General features: G+C 42.5%; 1 protein-coding gene across 4 annotated transcripts in view; it reads left to right on the plus strand.

Moving 5' to 3' along the window:
* The window catches only part of ZSWIM5 (zinc finger SWIM-type containing 5), a 188,757-nt gene that overhangs the window by 129,031 nt on the left and 40,898 nt on the right, over positions 1-18,828 (plus strand). For all 4 annotated transcript variants that reach the window (XM_008265350.5, XM_089300770.1, XM_051857851.3 and 1 more), the window contains 4 exons: positions 635-783; positions 3,015-3,165; positions 11,708-11,887; positions 16,784-16,960. In XM_008265350.5, the coding sequence (XP_008263572.5) occupies positions 635-783; positions 3,015-3,165; positions 11,708-11,887; positions 16,784-16,960 (657 nt within the window). The remainder of the gene's footprint in view (positions 1-634; positions 784-3,014; positions 3,166-11,707; positions 11,888-16,783; positions 16,961-18,828) is intronic.

The raw sequence follows: 18,828 nt of genomic DNA on the forward strand, positions 1-18,828 counted from the left end.
CATGTGGTAAGGGGCACAGAGGTTTGATACCCTCTCCTGGCATATGACCCTCCAGGAACCTTCACATGTTCTGCTCTCTGGAAGTTCACCATACTCATTACATAAGAATAGTTGAATAAATCATTTATCATTGGAAAACAGCTTAACCTCTGCCTCTTTCCTCTTCCAGGAGGCTGGAAGGTGAGGCTGACAGTTCTAGCCTTTAATCTTGCCTTGGTGCCCCCCCACTCCTAATCCTGAAGCTATCCAGAGATTGCCAGCCAACAGTCAGCTTACTGGCTAGCAAAAGGATGCATCATTGTGAAGCTTCCAAGGATTTTAGGAGTTATACCAGAAAACAGGGACAAAGACAAGTGTTCAAGTATATTTCACAATTTCCCATGTGTGTTTGCTCCTAGGCTTTTCTACCCAGGATGGTATTCATAGACTTCAGGAGAGAATACAGCTGAGACTTAGTGAACATGAAGTTAGTATTAGATCTCTCATATTTATTTAGGTCCACACAGTTGACAAAAACCACATTAAAGCAGAATAAGCCCATATTAAATTTGCGTATTCTTGTAAAATGTCCCTCTAGCTGAGTGTGCAGCCTGCAGACTCGGGGAACTCATTTCATTATCCCCATTTCTCACAGGTGCCCCTGATCCCACAGCTGGGGCTAGCATTGATGATGAGAACTGTTGGCATTTGGATGAAGAACAGGTGAAAGAACAAGTGAAGCTTTTTCTTTCTCAGGGGGGTTACTATGGCTCTGGAAAGCAGCTCAACTCAATGTTTGCCAAGGTAAGATATGAAAAGGTATTTTTAAAAAAAACTTTCTTAAGTAAACTGGAGTCACCACAATTCTGGCATCTTGCATTATATCTAACTTACTTGACCCTAGCTATACTGAGTGCTTGAAACCTGGCGAGAGGGGCTAATCAGAGCTGACCTGAGCGGACTGCATCCAGGGAGCCATACTCTCTCACCCTGGTGGTCCTGTTCCTTCTGCTCCAGTCCCTAATGAGTTAGCATTGCTGGGGTGTTTAGCAAAGAAACTATCTTCTCTCTGCTTTGAAACCAAGGCTAAACAACCAAGCCTTGAGGACTAGTTGCAAAAGTGTCCCTAAAGAGACTTAGTATTTTGAAACTGGAGAATCTCACAGCAGGCCTCCTTCATTTTTTTCTCCCACCCTTAACACCGTTAGGAACATAGTTCACTTACCATACAATACACTCATTAAAGTATGTAATTTAGTGGTATTTAAGGTGTGCAATTCAAATGTATGCAGCCATCACCACAGTCAACTTTAGAACATTTTCATCATCTGAAAAAGATGCCTTACCTAATACTCCTTTATATCTTTGGTCACATCATTCTCCTTCATTCCTAAAAGTCACTCATCTACTTTCTATCCCTTTGGATTTCTCTGTTCTAGACTTTCATATAAATGGATCACATAGTTTGCAGTCTTTCACAACTGACTGCTTGGATTTAGCATAAGGTTTTCTCTTTTTTTTTTTTTTTTTTAAGATTTATTTTATTTATTTGAAAGAAGAGTTACAGAGAGAGGTAGAGACAGAGAGAGAGAGTTCTTCCATCTGCTGGTTCACTCCCCAGATGGCCACAACAGCCAGAGCTGCACCGATCTGAAGCCAGGAGCCAGGAGCTTCCTCTGGGTCTCCCATGGGGGTGCAGGGGTCCAAGCACTTAGGCCATCTTCTGCTGCTTTCCAAGGCCATAGCAGAGAGCTGGATCGGAAGAGGAGCAGCTGGGACTAGAACTGGCACCCATATGGGATGCCAACACTTCAGGCCAGGGCTTTAACCCACTGCATCACAGCACCGGCCCCAAGCATAAGGTCTTCAAGGTTCATCTGTGTTATTGTAAATAAATACTTCATTCTTATGGCTGAATAATAGTACATTGTGTGGATATTCCACATTTGTTTATTCACTTGTTGGTGAACATTTAGGTTGTTTTTACCTTTTGACTATTATGAATAATACTATTGTAAATATTCTTTGTTTTTAAGATTTATTTATTGGGACCAGCATGTGGTGTAGTGGGTAACAATGCCATCTATGACGACGGCATTAAGACCCAGCTGTTCCACTTCTGATCCAACTCCTTATTAATGTGCCTGGGAAAGCAGCAGAAAATGGCCCAGGTGCACGGGCCTCTGCACTCATGTGAGAGAACTGGAAGAAGCTCTGGGCTCCTGGTTTTGGCCTGGCACAAAGATCTCTCTCTGTCTCTCCTCTCTGTAACTCCATCTCTCAAATAAATAAAAAAAAGTTTAACAACAAAATATTTATTTATTTATTTATTTGAAAGGCAGACTTACAAAGAGAAAGACAGGGAAAGAGGGATTTTCCATTCACTGGTTCAGTCCCCACATGGCCACAATGCCAAGCTGAAACCAAGAGCATGGAACTCCATCTTGGTCTCCTATGTGAGTGGAACTACTTGGATCATCTTCTTCTGCTTTCCCAGAAACTTTTTCTTTTTAACATTTACTTATTTATTTATTTGAAAGGCAGAGCTGTTTTTTACAGAGAGAGAGAGAGAGATCTTCCATCTGCTGGTTTACTCCCCAGATGGTAACAGCCAGGGCTGGGCCAGACTCAAACTAGGATCCAGGAGCTTCTCCTGGGTCTCCCACATGGGTGCAGGGGCCCAAGTACTTGGACCATCCTCCACTGCTTTCCTAGGCAAATTATCAGGGACACAATGCCAGCCCCATGTATAAATATTCTTGTATATGTTTCTCTCTTAGAGTAGAATTGAGGGATCATATGGTGACCTGTGTTTAACCTTACTGTTTTCTGATATGACTGCATCATTCTACATTCCCACCAACAGGGTATGAGGTTCTGATTTCTTCACATACTGGCCAACACTTGTTACTGTCTGACTTTTTGATAAGGGATATGAAGTGGTATCTTGTTGTTCTCAGATACTTCATTTCCTTGCCCTGCTCCCCTTCCTTTATGTCATGCAGTCACCAGTCTCGCCCCACCTTTTGTGTCAGGTTCGAGAGATGCTGCGGATGAGAGATTCCAATGGAGCCAGGATGCTGACGCTTATAACCGAGCAGTTTATGGCTGATCCACGACTCACACTCTGGAGGCAACAAGGAACAAGCATGACAGACAAGTGCAGGCAGCTCTGGGATGAGCTAGGTAAATCCTCATCTCTCACACAAGTGCTACGTCTTACCAGCCTGCCCTATGGCAACAGTGTTAGTGAATATTTCTCATCCATCATTGCATGAATCTTGCTAAGTCCAGTTGGTGGAAGATTTAGCTTCTACAGGGGCTGTGCAGAGTATTCTGACTCATTTTTGTTGCTTCTACAGCATTGTGCTTCATGATTGACATCAGCATTCTGTTCCAGGTGTTACTACATGGGAGCTTTGCTGAGAGAAAAACCTCTTCACTGTGCTTCTGTTGCATGGCTGTAGCCTGGCATTCCAAATACTCTGTTGTTTCCTTCCCTAAGTCTGTCCTTTTCTATCAATCCTAGTCAGCTTTCTTAGACGTACGACCGTTTCCAAGACGTGGACCCTCTATTCTTTCTCTGTACTCCTTAAGAATTTTTTATTTTTTTAAATATATTGGCTTCAGAGCTTACTTATATAGTGATCTCAAACTTATCTTCTTTCCACTCATCTGAGTTCTAATCCCTTATTAGCAGCTTCCCATTGACGATTTAAACAGAAATCCAAAATGAACTCTTTGGCAAAGAAGGTGGTATTGGCATTCCTTACTCTACCAAACCTACTGTTAAATGCTTATTTTTCCCCCTATATCCAGTCACAAACTTCATTGACTCCTTGACCTTTACATTGCAATTTAGTGTCAATTCTCACTTTTTATTTCCCATCACCACTAGCCTGATTGAAAACCTTGAGCATTTTAGATTAGTTTAGAAATATGGTTTCCTGAGTGGTCTCTATACTCTCCCCCATTGAAACAGTTCTGTTCTCTTTGATCGTTATTTCTTTTGACCATTCCCCAGTTTTGCAATGCTAATACTCAACTCTTCTCATTACTCTCAGACTTCCATACCGGAACTCACCATCCAGCCATTTAGGAGTTATATGGAAAATGTTCTAATTTTTAATATTCTGAAAATTTTATTACAGCTCCTTCATGTGTAGCTCACCCAGAAAGCATCAGCAGACTTTCTGCTCATCCAAAACACCACAGAACAATACAGTAGCTTGGAATTTTAGTGAGTTCTCTTGGACTGAAGCATATATCTTATAGTCTTGAGGCTGAGATCCTCGGGGATGAGACTTAATAACTTTGGATCTGTACTTGATTATTCTAAGGCTGGTAAGCCTAGGTTTTGGTTTACGTTCTTAGCCTTTTTAATATCATTGGGGAACTAATGGCTTTGGAGTTGCCAATAATAATGACTAGCTACATTTTTGAGTATTACTTTCCAGTTTTTGTGTTAAATATTGTTCTCACATTGTTTCATTTAATTCTCTTAACAACGATGTGAAGTTTTTGTGTATTTATTTCTAGGAAACATATGGTTACTTTTGGTAACAGAATAAAATAAGGAATTACAGAAAATTATCTCTGCCAGTGACACAGCCACACTTCAATATGGGAATAGAGTTTGTAGCTCCTTGTCCAACTCATTACAACCAAGTTTCTAGGGTCATATGACACAATGCATGGAGGCTTAGGAACTGCTTATGTATTCTTTCCTCAAAAGAAGTTGTAGGCCTGGGCTCCTTTCCATGGAGTCTCTTCCTTGTTTAGCATCTCCATGTTTTTAGATGAGAAATTAAGCTCAGAAAAGTTAACTATTTCCTTTAGGGTAACACAGCTCTAACACTGGAACCCTAATCTGACTCTAAGTCAAACATCCCCAGTAACATCTCCCTCAATTCTGTCTTGTTTTATCTTTTTTTTTTAATTGCGTACTCCTTAAGAATTTGAAGTTAGCCTTCTTCAGTCAGTTTCATCTGCAGCATGAATGTCTTGGAGTAATTTCTGTACCAATCACTAAATTATGCTGTGCCTTTGGGATAAAAGTAGATGAGAGTGAGTAAACAGAGCTGGCTCCCAGTACTTTTTTTTTTAAAAGATTTTTTATTTATTTATTTGACAGGTAGAGTTACAGACAGAGACAGAGACAGAGAGAAAGGTCTTCCTTTCATTGGTTCACCCCCTAAATGGCCACTATGGCCGGCGCTGCGCTGATCTGAAGCCAGGAGCCAGGCACTTCCTCCTAGTCTCCCATGCAGGTGCAGGAGCCCAAGCACTTGGGTCATCCTCCACTGCCCTCCTGGGCCACAGCAGAAAGCTGGACTGGAAGAGGAGCAACCGGGACTAGAACCAGGTGCCCATATGGGATGCTGGCGCCGCAGGTGGATGATTAGCCAAGTGAGGCACAGCACCAGGCCCCAAGCTCCCAGTACTTTTAAAGTTTTTGTCATATACTTGAGTTCATTATTAAAAGCTCTTTCTTCTAACATTGTCATATCTAAGAAGTTGGGCTATCAGCCTTCCAAGAAATCCTCATCATTCTAAGATACTGGTTCTCAAACTTTTCAGAATCACCTGGAGTATCTGTTTAAACAGATCACAGTTTCTGATTCAGTAGGTTTGGATGGGGCCTGAGAGTTTGCATTCTAACAAATTCATAAGAGATGCTGATGCTGCCAGCGCCAAGGCTCAATAGGCTAATCCTCCACCTGCAGCACCAGCACTCCGGGTTCTAGTCCCGGTTGGGGCGCCGGATTCTGTCCCAGTTGCCCCTCTTCCAGGCCAGCTCTCTGCTGTGGCCAGGGAGTGCAGTGGAGGATGGCCCAAATGCTTGGGCCCTGCACCCCATGGGAGACCAGGAGAAGCACCTGGCTCCTGGCTTCAGATTGGCACAGTGCACCGGCCATAGCGCGCCAGCCGCAGCGGCCATTGGAGGGTGAAGCAACGGTAAAGGAAGACCTTTCTCTCTGTCTCTCTCTCTCTCACTATCCACTCTGCCTGTCCAGAAAAAAAAAAAAAAAAAAAAAAAAAAAAAAAAAAAAAGAAAGAGAAAAAGAAAAAGAGATAAAAGAGATGCTGATGCTGCTGATCCCAAGACCACACTTTTGAGAAATGCTTCCCTAAAGGAAGCCCTTGTTGGGTCAGCGCTAGAGCACAGTGCATTTATGCCTCCTTAATGACTTTAAGAGCTCCTTACCAGTCAAAAGACCTGTTCACCTGGGGAGGGCCTAGGTAGAATTTGTAGGAACTACAAATATAGCAAAGAGAAACAGATTCACTACATTCAGTTCCTGAGCTAGAGAGAATAGAAGCAATCAGACATGAAATTTCCTCATCTACAAATCTGTTAACCTCTCCATTTCTATATACATAATCTTTGTCTTCTTAAAATCTGTACAGTGTCTCTGTTCCCATAGAAGGTCAGTTCTTACATATTTGCTCTGGGTTCTATCCTGTCTCCTCTTCTAAGAGCTTTCCTCTTATACTTATCTCTTTTCTATAGTATCATTAATTTTTTTAAAGATTTATTTATTTATTTGAAAGTCAAGGTTACACAGAGAGAGAAGGAGAGGCAGAGAGAGAGAGAGAGAGATCTCTTCCATCCACTGGTTCACTCCCCAATTGGCTGTAATGGCCGGAGCTGTACCGATCCGAAGCCAGGAGCCTGGAGCTTCTTCTGGGTCTCCCACATAGGTTGAGGGGCCCAAGGACTTGGACCATCTGCTGCTGCTTTCCCAAGCCATAGCAGAGAGCTGGATGGGAAGTGGAGCAGCCAGGTCTTGACCCAGCACCCATATGGGATGCTGGCACTGCAGGTGGTGGCTTTACCCACTACGCCACAGCACTGACCCCATATCATTAATTTTTTTCTCGATACTGGATCATTCCCACCAGGATGCAAATATGCTGTAATGTTTGCAATCTTGAACGTTTGAAAAAAGTTCCTTTGATCTCCAACTGCCCGCTCCAACTGTTACCTCATTTCTCTTTTCCCCTCCAAAGCAACACTTCTCAAAAAAGTTACCTACAGTCACTTTTCCATTTGCTCGCCTCCATTCATTTTTGAACCCAGTCCAGTGCAGTTTCCATTGCTCATAGCTACTCTACGGAAGTAACTCATAAAAACCACTAGTGACTTCCATGTTGCTAGATACAATGGTCTCTTCTCAGTTTTCATCTTTCTTAACCTTTTAGGAGTTCTTAATAAAATTAACCATACTCTTCTTGAAATTTGTTCTGCTGGTTTCTCTGATACCTGGTTTCCTGATTCCTGACTACTTTATCTCGATTTCCCTTACAAGGCTAATTGGCCTGTCCTCAACTCTTCTAAATATAGAGTACCTCACAGCACCCATTTCACTGTCTGCATTCTCTAAGTGATTATATTCAGTCACATGGTTTTAAATACCACCCACGTGCAGGTAAGACAGATTTATGTTTCTAGCCTTGACCTTTCCATTGAACTCCAGGCTGTGTTCTGCTGCATACCATTTCTGAAAAAAAAAAAAAAAAAATCTTGGGGCTGGTGCTGTGGCATAGCCGGTAAAGGTGCTGCCTGCAGTGCTAGCAACCCATATGGGCACCAGTTCGAGTCCGGGCTGCTATGGCCTTGGAAAGCACTAGAAGATGGCCCAAGTCCTTGGACCTCTGCACCCGCATGGGAGACTCAGAAGAAGCTCCTGGCTCCTGGCTTCAGATCAGTGCAGCTCAGGCCATTGCGGCCAAATGAGGGGTGAACCAGCGGATGGAAGACCTCTCTCTGTCTGCCTCTCCTTCTCTCTCTGTGTAATTCTGACTTTCAAAAAAAAAAAAAACTAAAAAAAAAAATCTCAAGCTTAGTATAACCATCAAAGAACCTTAATTTTCCTGCCAAAGTCTGAATTATTCTTATTGGCCCCAGCACAGGACACACCATCATGATATATCAGGTTGCTTAAGAAGAAAAAATACCAGATCATCCTTGATTCCCCATTTTCTGTTTTCTACAGTAAAACCAAGCCCTGCTGATCCTTAGAGGGGGAGAATTGAATGAGACAATATATATAAAGTACTAATGTTTAACTGAGAAGAATAAATCAGTGATAGTTATATTAAACATATACAAATTATATATAATTTTAACTTCTATAATAGCATTGCTTAGCATTCTTGATACTTTTTTTTAACTTGCAAAAAATATGCTTTTGAATGGTTTTAGCAGTCCATGAATGCTACTATTTGTAGGCAACTGCAGAATTTTTTGCTTAGACTCTTTCTTAGAAATGTGATAGTCTCTGGGGCCAGCACTGTGGCACAGCAGGTTAATGCCCTGGCCTAAAGTACTAGCATCCCATATGGGTGTCAGTTCTAGTCCCGGCTACTCCGCTTCCAGTCCAGCTCTCTGCTGTGGCCTGGGAAAGCAGTGGAGGATGGCAAATATCCTTGGGCCCCTGCACAGGCGTGGGAGACCTGGGTTAAGCTCCTGGCTCCTGGCTTCAGATCAGCACAGCTCTGGCTGGAGTAGCCATCTGGGGAGTGAACCATCAGACAGAAGACCTCCCTCTCTCTCTGCTTTTCCTCTCTCTGTGTAACTCTTTCAAATAAATAAATAAATATTTTTAAAAAAAAAAGAAATGTGATAGTCTCAGGGTGTTTTGAAACAAATTCTTGACATAATTAATAACACAGAAAACTCATTTTTAACTTGCTGGTGAAATTATTTGTACTTGCTTTCTAGGAAATCTTTTTAATATCTATATAACTGGAAAATAGAAACTCCTACATGACTAGAGTAACACATTCTTTTTTATTATTATTTTATGGTATCTTTCTGTTTTACTTTTTTTTTTTTTTTTTTTTTTTTTTTTGGGAAAGGCAGAGAGACAAGAGACAGAGACAGAAATGTTCCATCTGCTGGTTCACTCAAATGCCCACCATAGCCAGGGCTGGGCCAGGCTAAAGCTAAGAACCTAGAACTGAATCCAAGTCTCCCATGTGGATAAGTGGGATCCAAGTACCTAGAGGCAAAAATGGAGCTGGGACTTGAACCCAGACACTCCAGTATGTGATGTGGATATCTCAAGTAGCAGCTTAACCTCTGTGCCAAACACCGGCTCAGCATTTTGTTTCTTTGAGCCTTTCTCAACTCACCCAATCTGTTTTCTATTCCTGTTATCCTACTGATTTTATCATTCCCAAGGTCTCCAAGAATTCTATTTGCCAAATTTAATGGCCTCTTTTTGCTCTTCTTTTCTACTTGGGAATGTTAAATATGAAAATCTTTTTCTTCACTATAAGTAAAAAGTTCACTTTTATATTCTTGATTTATTTATTTATTTATTTGAAAGTCAGAGTTACACAGAGAGAGAATGAGAGGCAGAAAGAGAGAGGTCTTCCATCCACTGGTTCATTCCCCAATTGGCCACAGCAGATCCAAAGGCAGGAGCTAGGAGTGTCTTCCGGATCTCTCATTCAGGTGCAAGGGCCCAAGGACGGCCATCTTCTAATGCTTTCCCAGGCCATTACAGATAGCTGGATCGGAAGTGGAGCAGCCAAGACTCAAATGGGATGCCGGCACTGCAGGCAGCAGCTTTACCCGCTACACCACAGCACCGGCACCAAAAGTACACTTCTTCAACTGTAATAATAAGAGCAGGCATTTAGCACAGTGGTTAAGATGCTGCTCGGGACACTGGCAGTTCCACATTAAATCCAGCTTCCTGTTAATGTACACCCTGGGAGGCAGCAGGTAATGGCTTGAGTACTTGGGTCCCTGCCACTCATGTGGGAAACCTGGATTGAATTCTGAGTTCTTGGCCTCATCCTGGCCCAGGCCTAGCTGTTGTAAGCATTTGAGGAGTGAAACAGAAGAGGGAAGATCTCTCTCTCTCTCTCTCTCTGCCTTTCAAATAAATAAATACAGTTGCTTAAAACTAAAATAAATGTTACTAATACTATAATCCCCTTAAAAACCATTATTACATAGTATTGTTTCTTTTTTGTGGTACATTTTAAAAGTTGAACCAATAAAAATGAATCATTTTCAGTTAATATCTGAAATGGAGGCTAAGATGGCCTTTTAAAACTTTTCTATTTGATTTTGAGAGACTTTAAATAGTATCTGAATGTACCTCCATCCATGGATATAGCTCCATCCCAAAAGATGTTTAAATTAAGCACTACCACCACTTTTATTGCTAAGTTGAGGTTGAGAAATTATCTGGCACAGTCACATAGGCAACCCTGAAGAAAAAGAAGCAGATTTCCTTGAAAAAGAGGGTGATGTGATCAAAGAAACAGAACTCATTGATTATATGGAATGTGATCCTCTGCCACAGTAACAGAAACTCCAAGAAAGTGATGGGTTTTGACTTTTTAAAAAGATTTATATATTTATTTATTTGAAAGATAAGGTGTCAGAGACAGGGAGGACAGAGAGAGAGAGAGAGAAAGAGAGAGAGAGAGATCTTTCATCCACTGGTTTACTCCCTAAATAGCTATAAATGTTAGGGCTAGGCCAGGCTGAAGCCAGCAGGGAAGTCTAGATCTCTCAGATGAGAGTTAGGAACCCAAGCACTTGAGCCATCAGCTGCTGCTTTCCCAGGTGCATTATCAGGAATGCTGGATTGGGAAAAAAGAAGCAGGGACTCAGACTTACGATATAATATGTGGCTTATCTCACCATGCCACAATGCCTGTTTTGGTGTTTTTTTTTTTTTTTTTTATGTGTGATTTTTTTGTTGGTTTGAGAGAGACAGAGAGAGCGAGCGAGCTCCCATCTGCTGGTTCACTCCCGAAACGCCTGCAATGACCTAGGTTGGGCTGGATGAAGCCAAGAGCTGGGAACTTAATCCAGATCTCCCATGTAGGTAGTAAGAACGTAATCACTGAGCCATCACAGCTGCCTCCCTTGGTCTTCCCAGTTTCACTGTGACCTCTTAGAGCCAGCATTAGCAGGAAGCAGATATCAAACTCTGGCACTCTGATGTGGGACTCTGGCATTTTAACTGCTAGTCCAAATGCCTGCTCCATGAAAGTAATGGTTTGATCATAAGGTGACTACCAGTTCAAATCCAAGTCCAAATCATCATTTTCCTTGGAAAAAGAGAATACCAAGATTCTACTATGTGGTAGGTAATATACTAAACCCTTTACAAATGTTATTTCATTTAATTCTCAGTATTCCTACAGAGTAGGTGTTTTTATTATCTCAGTCTTGCAGTTGACATATTTGAAGGTCAGGAATTCCAACTAGACAAAATATGAAACATTTTCTAAGCACCTCCCTTTCAATCCCATCCTTGTACTAAATGCCCTTCCTCTAGGCTGATATTATACCCTAAACATACCTTAACACTTAATATATTCAAATAGCATTATGTTTATTCATCTGTCTCCCTTACTAGATAGCTCATCAAGGTAGCAATAGTATCTTATTCACCAGCACAGAGCTTTTGAAGGCTCTCAGTAAATTCTTATTAAACTGCAGATTTGAGTTCAGAATTCAAGCCTAAAGCTGCCTTGTCTCACATCACAGGCACTCACATCCGGATATCAAAATAATCTCTCTGCTTTAAGGAAGCTTTAGGATGGAAAAATAAGCTGGTTCTGAAAATCTTACCTAATTTTTTTTTTTTAATTTGGACTCTTTCTCTACCATCTAAAAGTGAAACTGAAACATTAAGGCTTATATAATCAAAGGAGAGATGTCAAGAATGTGGGTTGCTTTATTTTCCAGGGGCTTTATGGGTGTGCATAATTTTAAATCCCCACTGCAAACTGGAGGAAAAATCCTGTTGGCTACAGCAGCTGCAGAAATGGAGCGACCTGGATGTCTGTCCTCTGGAGGATGGGAACTATGGACATGAGCTGCCCAACATCACCAATGCACTTCCCCAGAATGCTAATCACAACTCAGGTGAGCCAAGTATCCTTTTAGACTCTTAGTGCCTGGAACTTCAAAAGGTGGGTAAAGCTCTAGAACAGTGGAGGCTGGACAGCTTTTTGGATGTCAGGATTGTCATCCTAAATAAGAAGTCTGTCTTTTTGTTCATCTTGAAATGCCAAACTATAAGGATAAGCTTTTGTCTTTGACATTGGGATGCTGTCCTCTTCCCCCTTCTGGAGTGTCTTAACAGTGCCTGGCATGATGATTCTTTACACTTCAGGTTCTTTATAAAGCCTAAAAGATCTTGGCCTAAGTTGGGGTTGGTTTTTGCTCAGAAGACCTAACTTAAGGGAGGGATAGAAAGCCTACCAAAAACAACTTTAAAAAGTATCCTGGGGCTGGTGCTGTGATGCAGTGGATAACGCCCTGGCCTGAAGCGCCAGCATCCCATATGGGAGCCAGTTTGAGACCCAGCTGTTCCACTTACGATCCAGCTCTCTGCTATGGCCTGGGAAAGCAGTAGAAGATGGCCCAAGTAGAAGAAGTCCTTGGGCCCCTGCACCTGTGTGGGAGACGGGGAAGAAGCACCTAGCTCCTGGCTTTGGATTGGCACATCTTTGGCTGTGGTGGCCATTTGGGGAGTGAACCAACAGAAGGAAGACCTTTCTTTCTGTCTCTCCCTCTCTCTCTAACTCTGTCAAATAGATAAATAAAATCTTTTTTTTTTTTTTTTGGCCAGGCAGAGTTAGTAAGAGAGAGAGACAGAGAGAGAGTTACAGTGAGAGGGAGAGACAGAGAGAAAAGTTTTCCTTCTGTTGGTTCACTCCCCTAATGGCCACTATGGCCAGTGCTGTGCTGATCCAAAGCCAGGAGCTTCTCCTGGTCTCCCATGCGGGTGCAGGGCCCAAGGACTTGGGCCATCCTCCACTGCACTCCCGGGCCACAGCAGAGAGCTGGACTGGAAGAGGGGCAACTGGGACAGAATCCGGGCCCCAACTGGGACTAGAACCCAGGGTACCGGTGCCACAGGTGGAGGATTAGCCAAGTGAGCTGTGGCGCTGGCCGTATTTTCTTTCTTTTTTTTTTTTTTTACGATTTTATTTATTTATTTATTTGACAGGTAGAGAGATAGTGAGAGACAGAGACAGACAGATAGTGAGAGAGAGAGAGACAGAGAGAAAGGTCTTCCCTCTGTTGGTTCACTCCCCAAAATGGCTGCAATGGCCGGAGCTACGCCAATCCAAAGCCAGGAGCCAAGTGCCTCCTCCTGGTCTCCCACGTGGGTCAGGCAGGCCTGCACCTGGGCCATCCTCCACTGCCTTCCAGGGCCACAGCAGAGGGCTGGACCAGAAGAGGAGCAGCCAGGTCTCGAACCAACATCCATATGGGATGCCAGCACCCCAGGCAGAGGATTAACCTAGTGCACCATGGCACCGGCCCTAAGAACTATTTTCAATTAACTTTTTACACATAAAATTAACTCTATACTACGAGTTCAACAAATAGTATGAAAAAAAATGTTCCTCACAGTCAGGACAAGGGCTGTTCAAAGTCATTGCAACTCAAAGTGTCAATTTCACTTCTGTCAATTACATTTTAGGTACTATATTAGTTATGACAGATCAGGGAGAACATATGGTATTTGTCCTTTTGGGACTGGCTTATTTCACTGAGTATCATGTTTTCCAGTTTCATCTATTTTGTTGCAAACAATAGGATTTCATTTTTTTTTTCCGATGAAAACACTCTTGTGATTTCACATGCCTCTCTAGCTACTGGTCTCTTAGGTGGTAGAACTAGGTGGTAGAATTAAGACAAATTATTCAAAACAATAGTATTTATTTAGTCTCCATTTCCTCTAATCTTATCCAGTGTATTTATTCCAGTCAGGCTTTCAGTCCCACTGAAAGTACTGAAACAGCTCTTGTTCTGGTTACTGATGCTAACCATTGCCTAATCTTGTGCTTAATTCTCAGTTGTAATCTTACTTGACCTATCAGTAATTTTTTTTTTTTTTTTGACAGGCAGAGTTAGACAGTGAGAGAGAGAGAGAGAAAGAGAGAGAAAGGTCTTCCTTCCGTTGGTTCACCCCCTAAATGGCCACCATAGCCGGCACGCTGCGCCGATCTGAAGCCAGGAGCCAGGTGCTTCTTCCTGGTCTCCCATGCGGGTGCAGGAGCCCACGCACTTGGGCCATCCTCCACTGCCTTCCCAGGCCACAGCAGAGAGCTGGACTGGAAGAGGAACAACAGGGACAGAACCTGGCACCCCATCCAGGACTAGAACCCGGGGTACTGGCGCCGCAAGTGAGCTGCGATGCCGGCCCCTATCAGTAATTTTTAACATATTGCTCACTCTCTCCTTGAAGCACCTTTGTCATTTGATTTCCAAAACACTACTCTCTCTTGATTCACCTTACTTCATTGACCCCTCCTTCTAAATATACTATCTTCCCCACTTCCCTACCTAAAAATGCTGTTATTCCCATGGCTTTAGTCATCAGGCTGAGATTCTTTCCCTACTCCTTTGGAGATTGCACTGTTTGAGTTGTTTCAATAATTATCTGTTCTAACAACTCCCAGATGTATCTATCTTGCTCAGACCTTTCCTCTCAATTCCATCCTTGTGTATTTAACTGCTTTTTTTTTATTTCTACTTACATGTATTAATAAGGATCTTAGCAGAATTTCTTACCCTCAAGTCCCACCCAAACTTATTCTTCCTGCAGCCTTTCCTGTCTGTCTATATATGGCAACTCTGTCTGTAAAAACCTTAAGGGCTGGCATTGTGGCACACTGAGTTAAGCTGCCATTTGTAAGGCTGGCATCCTATATTGGAGTGCCAGTTCAATTCTGGCTCACCCACTTCTGATCCAGCTTCCTGTTAATGTACCTAGGAAGGCAGTGGAAGATGACTTATGTGCTTGGGTACCTGCCATCCTTGTAAGAGACCAGGGTGGAGTTTCTGGTTCCTTGTTTCAGCATGGCTGAGCCCTGGCTATTGCAGCTATTTGGGGGATGAACCAGTAGATGAAAGATTTCTCTCTCTCTCTCTCTCCCCCTCTCCCTCACCCTTCCTCCCTCCCCCCTCTCTCTTTCTTCCTCCCCTCCTCTCTGTTCCTCTCTCTTTCTCCCTCCCTCTCTCTATTGCTCTGCCTTTCAAATAAATAAATGATTTTTCAAAAGAACTTTAGCATATTCTTCATTCTCTTTCTTGCTCATCCCAGATCTAATCAATGAACAAATCCTAGATAGCATTTACCTCCAGAATATATCCAGAATCCAACTACTTATCATCTCCACCACTTAACTACTTTGGCCAGCTACTGTCATCTCACAGATTATTGCTGTGGCCATGTAACTCCTTCTCCTGCTTCTGCCCTTCCACCTTATAATCTATTCTCAATACTGCAGCCAGAGTTGTATTTTTAAAATGCAAGTATCGTCATATTCCTTCACAGCCCACCAATAGTTTCTCATATCATTCAAATTCATCTTTCACTCATGGCCTCCAAGGCCCTCCATGACTGGCTTGCCAGTATCTCTTTGGCTCCATCTATGATTCTTCTGCTTGCTCATTCCATCCCAGCTATAGTGGCCCTCCTCACTGTCCTGAAACACTCCAAATATATTCCTGCCCCCAGGACTTGGTACTTGCTATTCCTCCTGCCTCTTAATTATCTATAAGGCTTGCCCCTGAGCTCCTACAGATCTTTCTTCAAATGTTATCTTTTTAAAAACTTTTCTATATAAGAAATAGCCCTAGAATATAGAGGGCTTCAGGTCTTTTTCAGCTTTTAATATGAATTTTGTGAAAGTCCTTAAGGTACTTAGACTGTAAAGTATCCTGCTATAAATGAAACAAGTTATGGATTGGCTAGAGAAATTATGTAGCTGCTTTTGTCTACCTCTGACCTCTATGGAAGCATTACATATCATCATGATTGAGCAGCTGGGTATCACTGCCTCTCCTGTCTTTCATGTGACTCTGGGTCCCAGGAGAAATTGGTCTTCTTTAGAAGGAGGAAGGCAGCCACGGCTCTATGCAGAAAAGTTCTCCCCATAGAGAGTACAGATACACTGAAAGGGGACCAGTGTTGTGTCTCAGTGGGATAAGCAACCACTTGTGACACCAGCTTCCCATTTTGAAGTGTCTGTTCACGTGCTGGCTACCTTGTTTTCAAACCGTCTTCCTGCTATTGCACCTGGGAATACAACAGAAGATGCCCCAAATACTTGGGTCCATGATACCCATGTGGGAGACCCAGATGGAGTTTCTGGATCTTGGCTTCAGCTTAGCCCAGCCCTGGCTGTTGCTGCCATTTTGGATGGATATCTCTTTCTCTCTGTCTCTTCCTCTCTCTATTACTCTGCCTTACAAATAAATAGTATCCAAGAGAAGGCAACATAAGAGATACCCAGACAGAAAGCAGAGTGGTTGCTCTTGCTACCCATATACTATTCTTCTGTCCAGCCACCTACCCTGAAGAAGACCCACTGATAGAACTTCAAATTATCCATCATAGGGGCAGACGCTGTAGCACAGAGGGTTAAGCAACAGCCTGCAGTGCTGGCATCCCATATCAGCACCAGTGTAAGCCCTGGCTGCTCCACTTCCAATCCAGCTCCCTGCTAATACATCTGTGAGGGCAATGTAGGTTGGCCCAAGTCCTTGGACCCCTGCACCCACATGGGAGACCCTGAAGAAGTTCCTGGCTCCTTGCTTCAGCCTGGCCCAGCCCCAGTTGTTGCAGCCATTTGTGGTGTGAACCAAAAAAGGGAGGATCTCTCTCTCTCTCTCTCTTTCTCTTTCTCTCTGTTTCTCCTTCTCTCTCTGTAACTCTGTCTTTCAAATAAAATAAAATAAATAAATAAATCTTTAAAAAAATGATCTATCATGTACTGCTGCATTTTTTCCTTTCCCCAGACTCCTTATCCAGACCAAGAAGAACAGTGTTCACTAGAGCCATTGAGGGCCGTGAATTACATTGGCAGGACAGCCACCTACAGCGAATAATCAACAGCGATAAATATACAGCTCCCGTCTGCCAGCGGGAAAGTGACAGACTACTCTTTAATTCTCAAGGCCAGCCACTGTGGCTTGGTAAGTCTATCCCTCTTCTATTTCAGAGCCTGGCCTTACCTTGTACCAGGCCTGACATCCTCGCAGTTACTAGCAACACCAGCTAGAATCTGTACAGTTTTCACACAGACCTTTTGCATCTTTACTAGGGACTTGGGGTATTTATTTGAAGCCTAAGCCATGTGCGTATGTTCTCAGCTCAGGTAGAGTAATCTTGAATAGGAATTCATATCCTGTCCCCTAAGCTTTGGGAGGGGAAAGGAGTTTAATACATCTCAAAGAGTACTAATAAAACCATTAGTTTTCAGTTCACAGGCTCTCTCAATCCACAATGACTGAGTGACATTGTATTCTACTCTGAAACTATATCTTTTGCTTAAAAAAAAAAAAGCACTAAGTTTGAAACTAAGTTACTTTCTGCTAGTGACTAGGACACAATCTGCATGTCACCAAGTTGTCTTCCTTCCTACTACCCATAATAATAGGATAGATCCATTCCATCTTGAGTTTAAATCCTCCTCTGAAACCTGTTCCTGACTGACTTCCTATCAGTCTATCCTTGACTTTATTACAGGATGCCCATTCCAAAATAGAAGTTCTTTTTTAAAATATTTGTTTCCTGAGTCTTGAAATAAATGACTTAAATTTTCATTGTCTTCTCCTAATTCCCTTGCCTCCATCCCCACCTCATATTTTTGTCTTTCTCAAGATCTTGCTAAATCTGAAGATGTGCCTTTTTCTTAAAAGCCTTACTAAACTGTCAGTTACTACCTGAAGTTCTCTCTGATAATCTTTCCTCTTCTCTAATCCAACACATTCGGAGAAAAGCTAAACAAGCATGTGAAAAAATGTACATATCAATGATCAAAGTTGTGAATTAAAACAACTTGATAATTAGTTTCTTTTGTAGGACAACTTACAAGGAGATAGGTACTCTTATATACATTTTACAGGTAGGAGTATAAATGCCTACAGCCTGGATTAGTCCATTTTCTGTTGCTATAATAAAATACCTGGGGCCAGCACTGTGGCTTAAGTAGGTTAAGCCTTTACTTGCAGCACCAGCATCCCATATGGGTGCCCGTTCGAATCCCTGCTGCTCCACTTCCAATCCAGCTCCCTGCTAACACGTCTGGGAAAGCAGTGGAAGATGGCCCAAGTGCTTGGGGACCTGCACTTACAAGGGAGACCCAGAAGGAGCTTCTGTCTCCTGGCTTCAGGTCAGCCCAGCTCCTGCCATTGCAACTATGTGGGGAGTGAACCACCTCTCTCTAACTCTCCCTCTCAAATAAATAAGTAAATCTTTAAAACAAATACAAAAAAAAAAAAAAAAAGAAAAAAGAAAAAAGAAAGAAAGAAAAGAAAAAACCTGAAGCTAGGTAATTTTTAAGGAAAGAAAGTTTATTTAGCTCACAGTTCTGGAGTTCCAAGAATATGGTGTAGGCTTCTGCTCAGTTCTCTGGTGAGGAGCTCATGGCAAATGACATTATAATGGCACAGCACATAGGGAAGAGATCACAGGGCAAGACAAGAAGCCAGAGAAGATTCAGGGACCAGGCTTGCTCTTTTGTAACAACCCAGTCTTACAGAAAACTAGCACACTCCACTAATCTCTTCCAGCAGTGAGCCCCTAATATCCTAATTATGTCCCATGAGGCTCTGCCTCTTTAAGGTTCCACTCACATCTTGATACCACTACATTGGGACCAAGCTTTGAAAATGTGACCCTTAAACAAAATGTATTTTATTTATTTGAAAGGCAGAGTTAGAGGGAGAGAGATCTTATATCCACTGGTTAACTCCCCAAATGACTGCAATGGCCAGGGATTGGCCAGGTTAAAGCGAAGAGCCTGGAACTCCATCCTGGTCTCCCATATGAGTGGCAAGGA

This window comes from Oryctolagus cuniculus, chromosome 7, assembly GCF_051225735.1.
Source record: "Oryctolagus cuniculus isolate XC-2025 breed Fujian yellow rabbit chromosome 7, ASM5122573v1, whole genome shotgun sequence".
Classification (NCBI taxonomy): Eukaryota; Metazoa; Chordata; class Mammalia; order Lagomorpha; family Leporidae; genus Oryctolagus; species Oryctolagus cuniculus.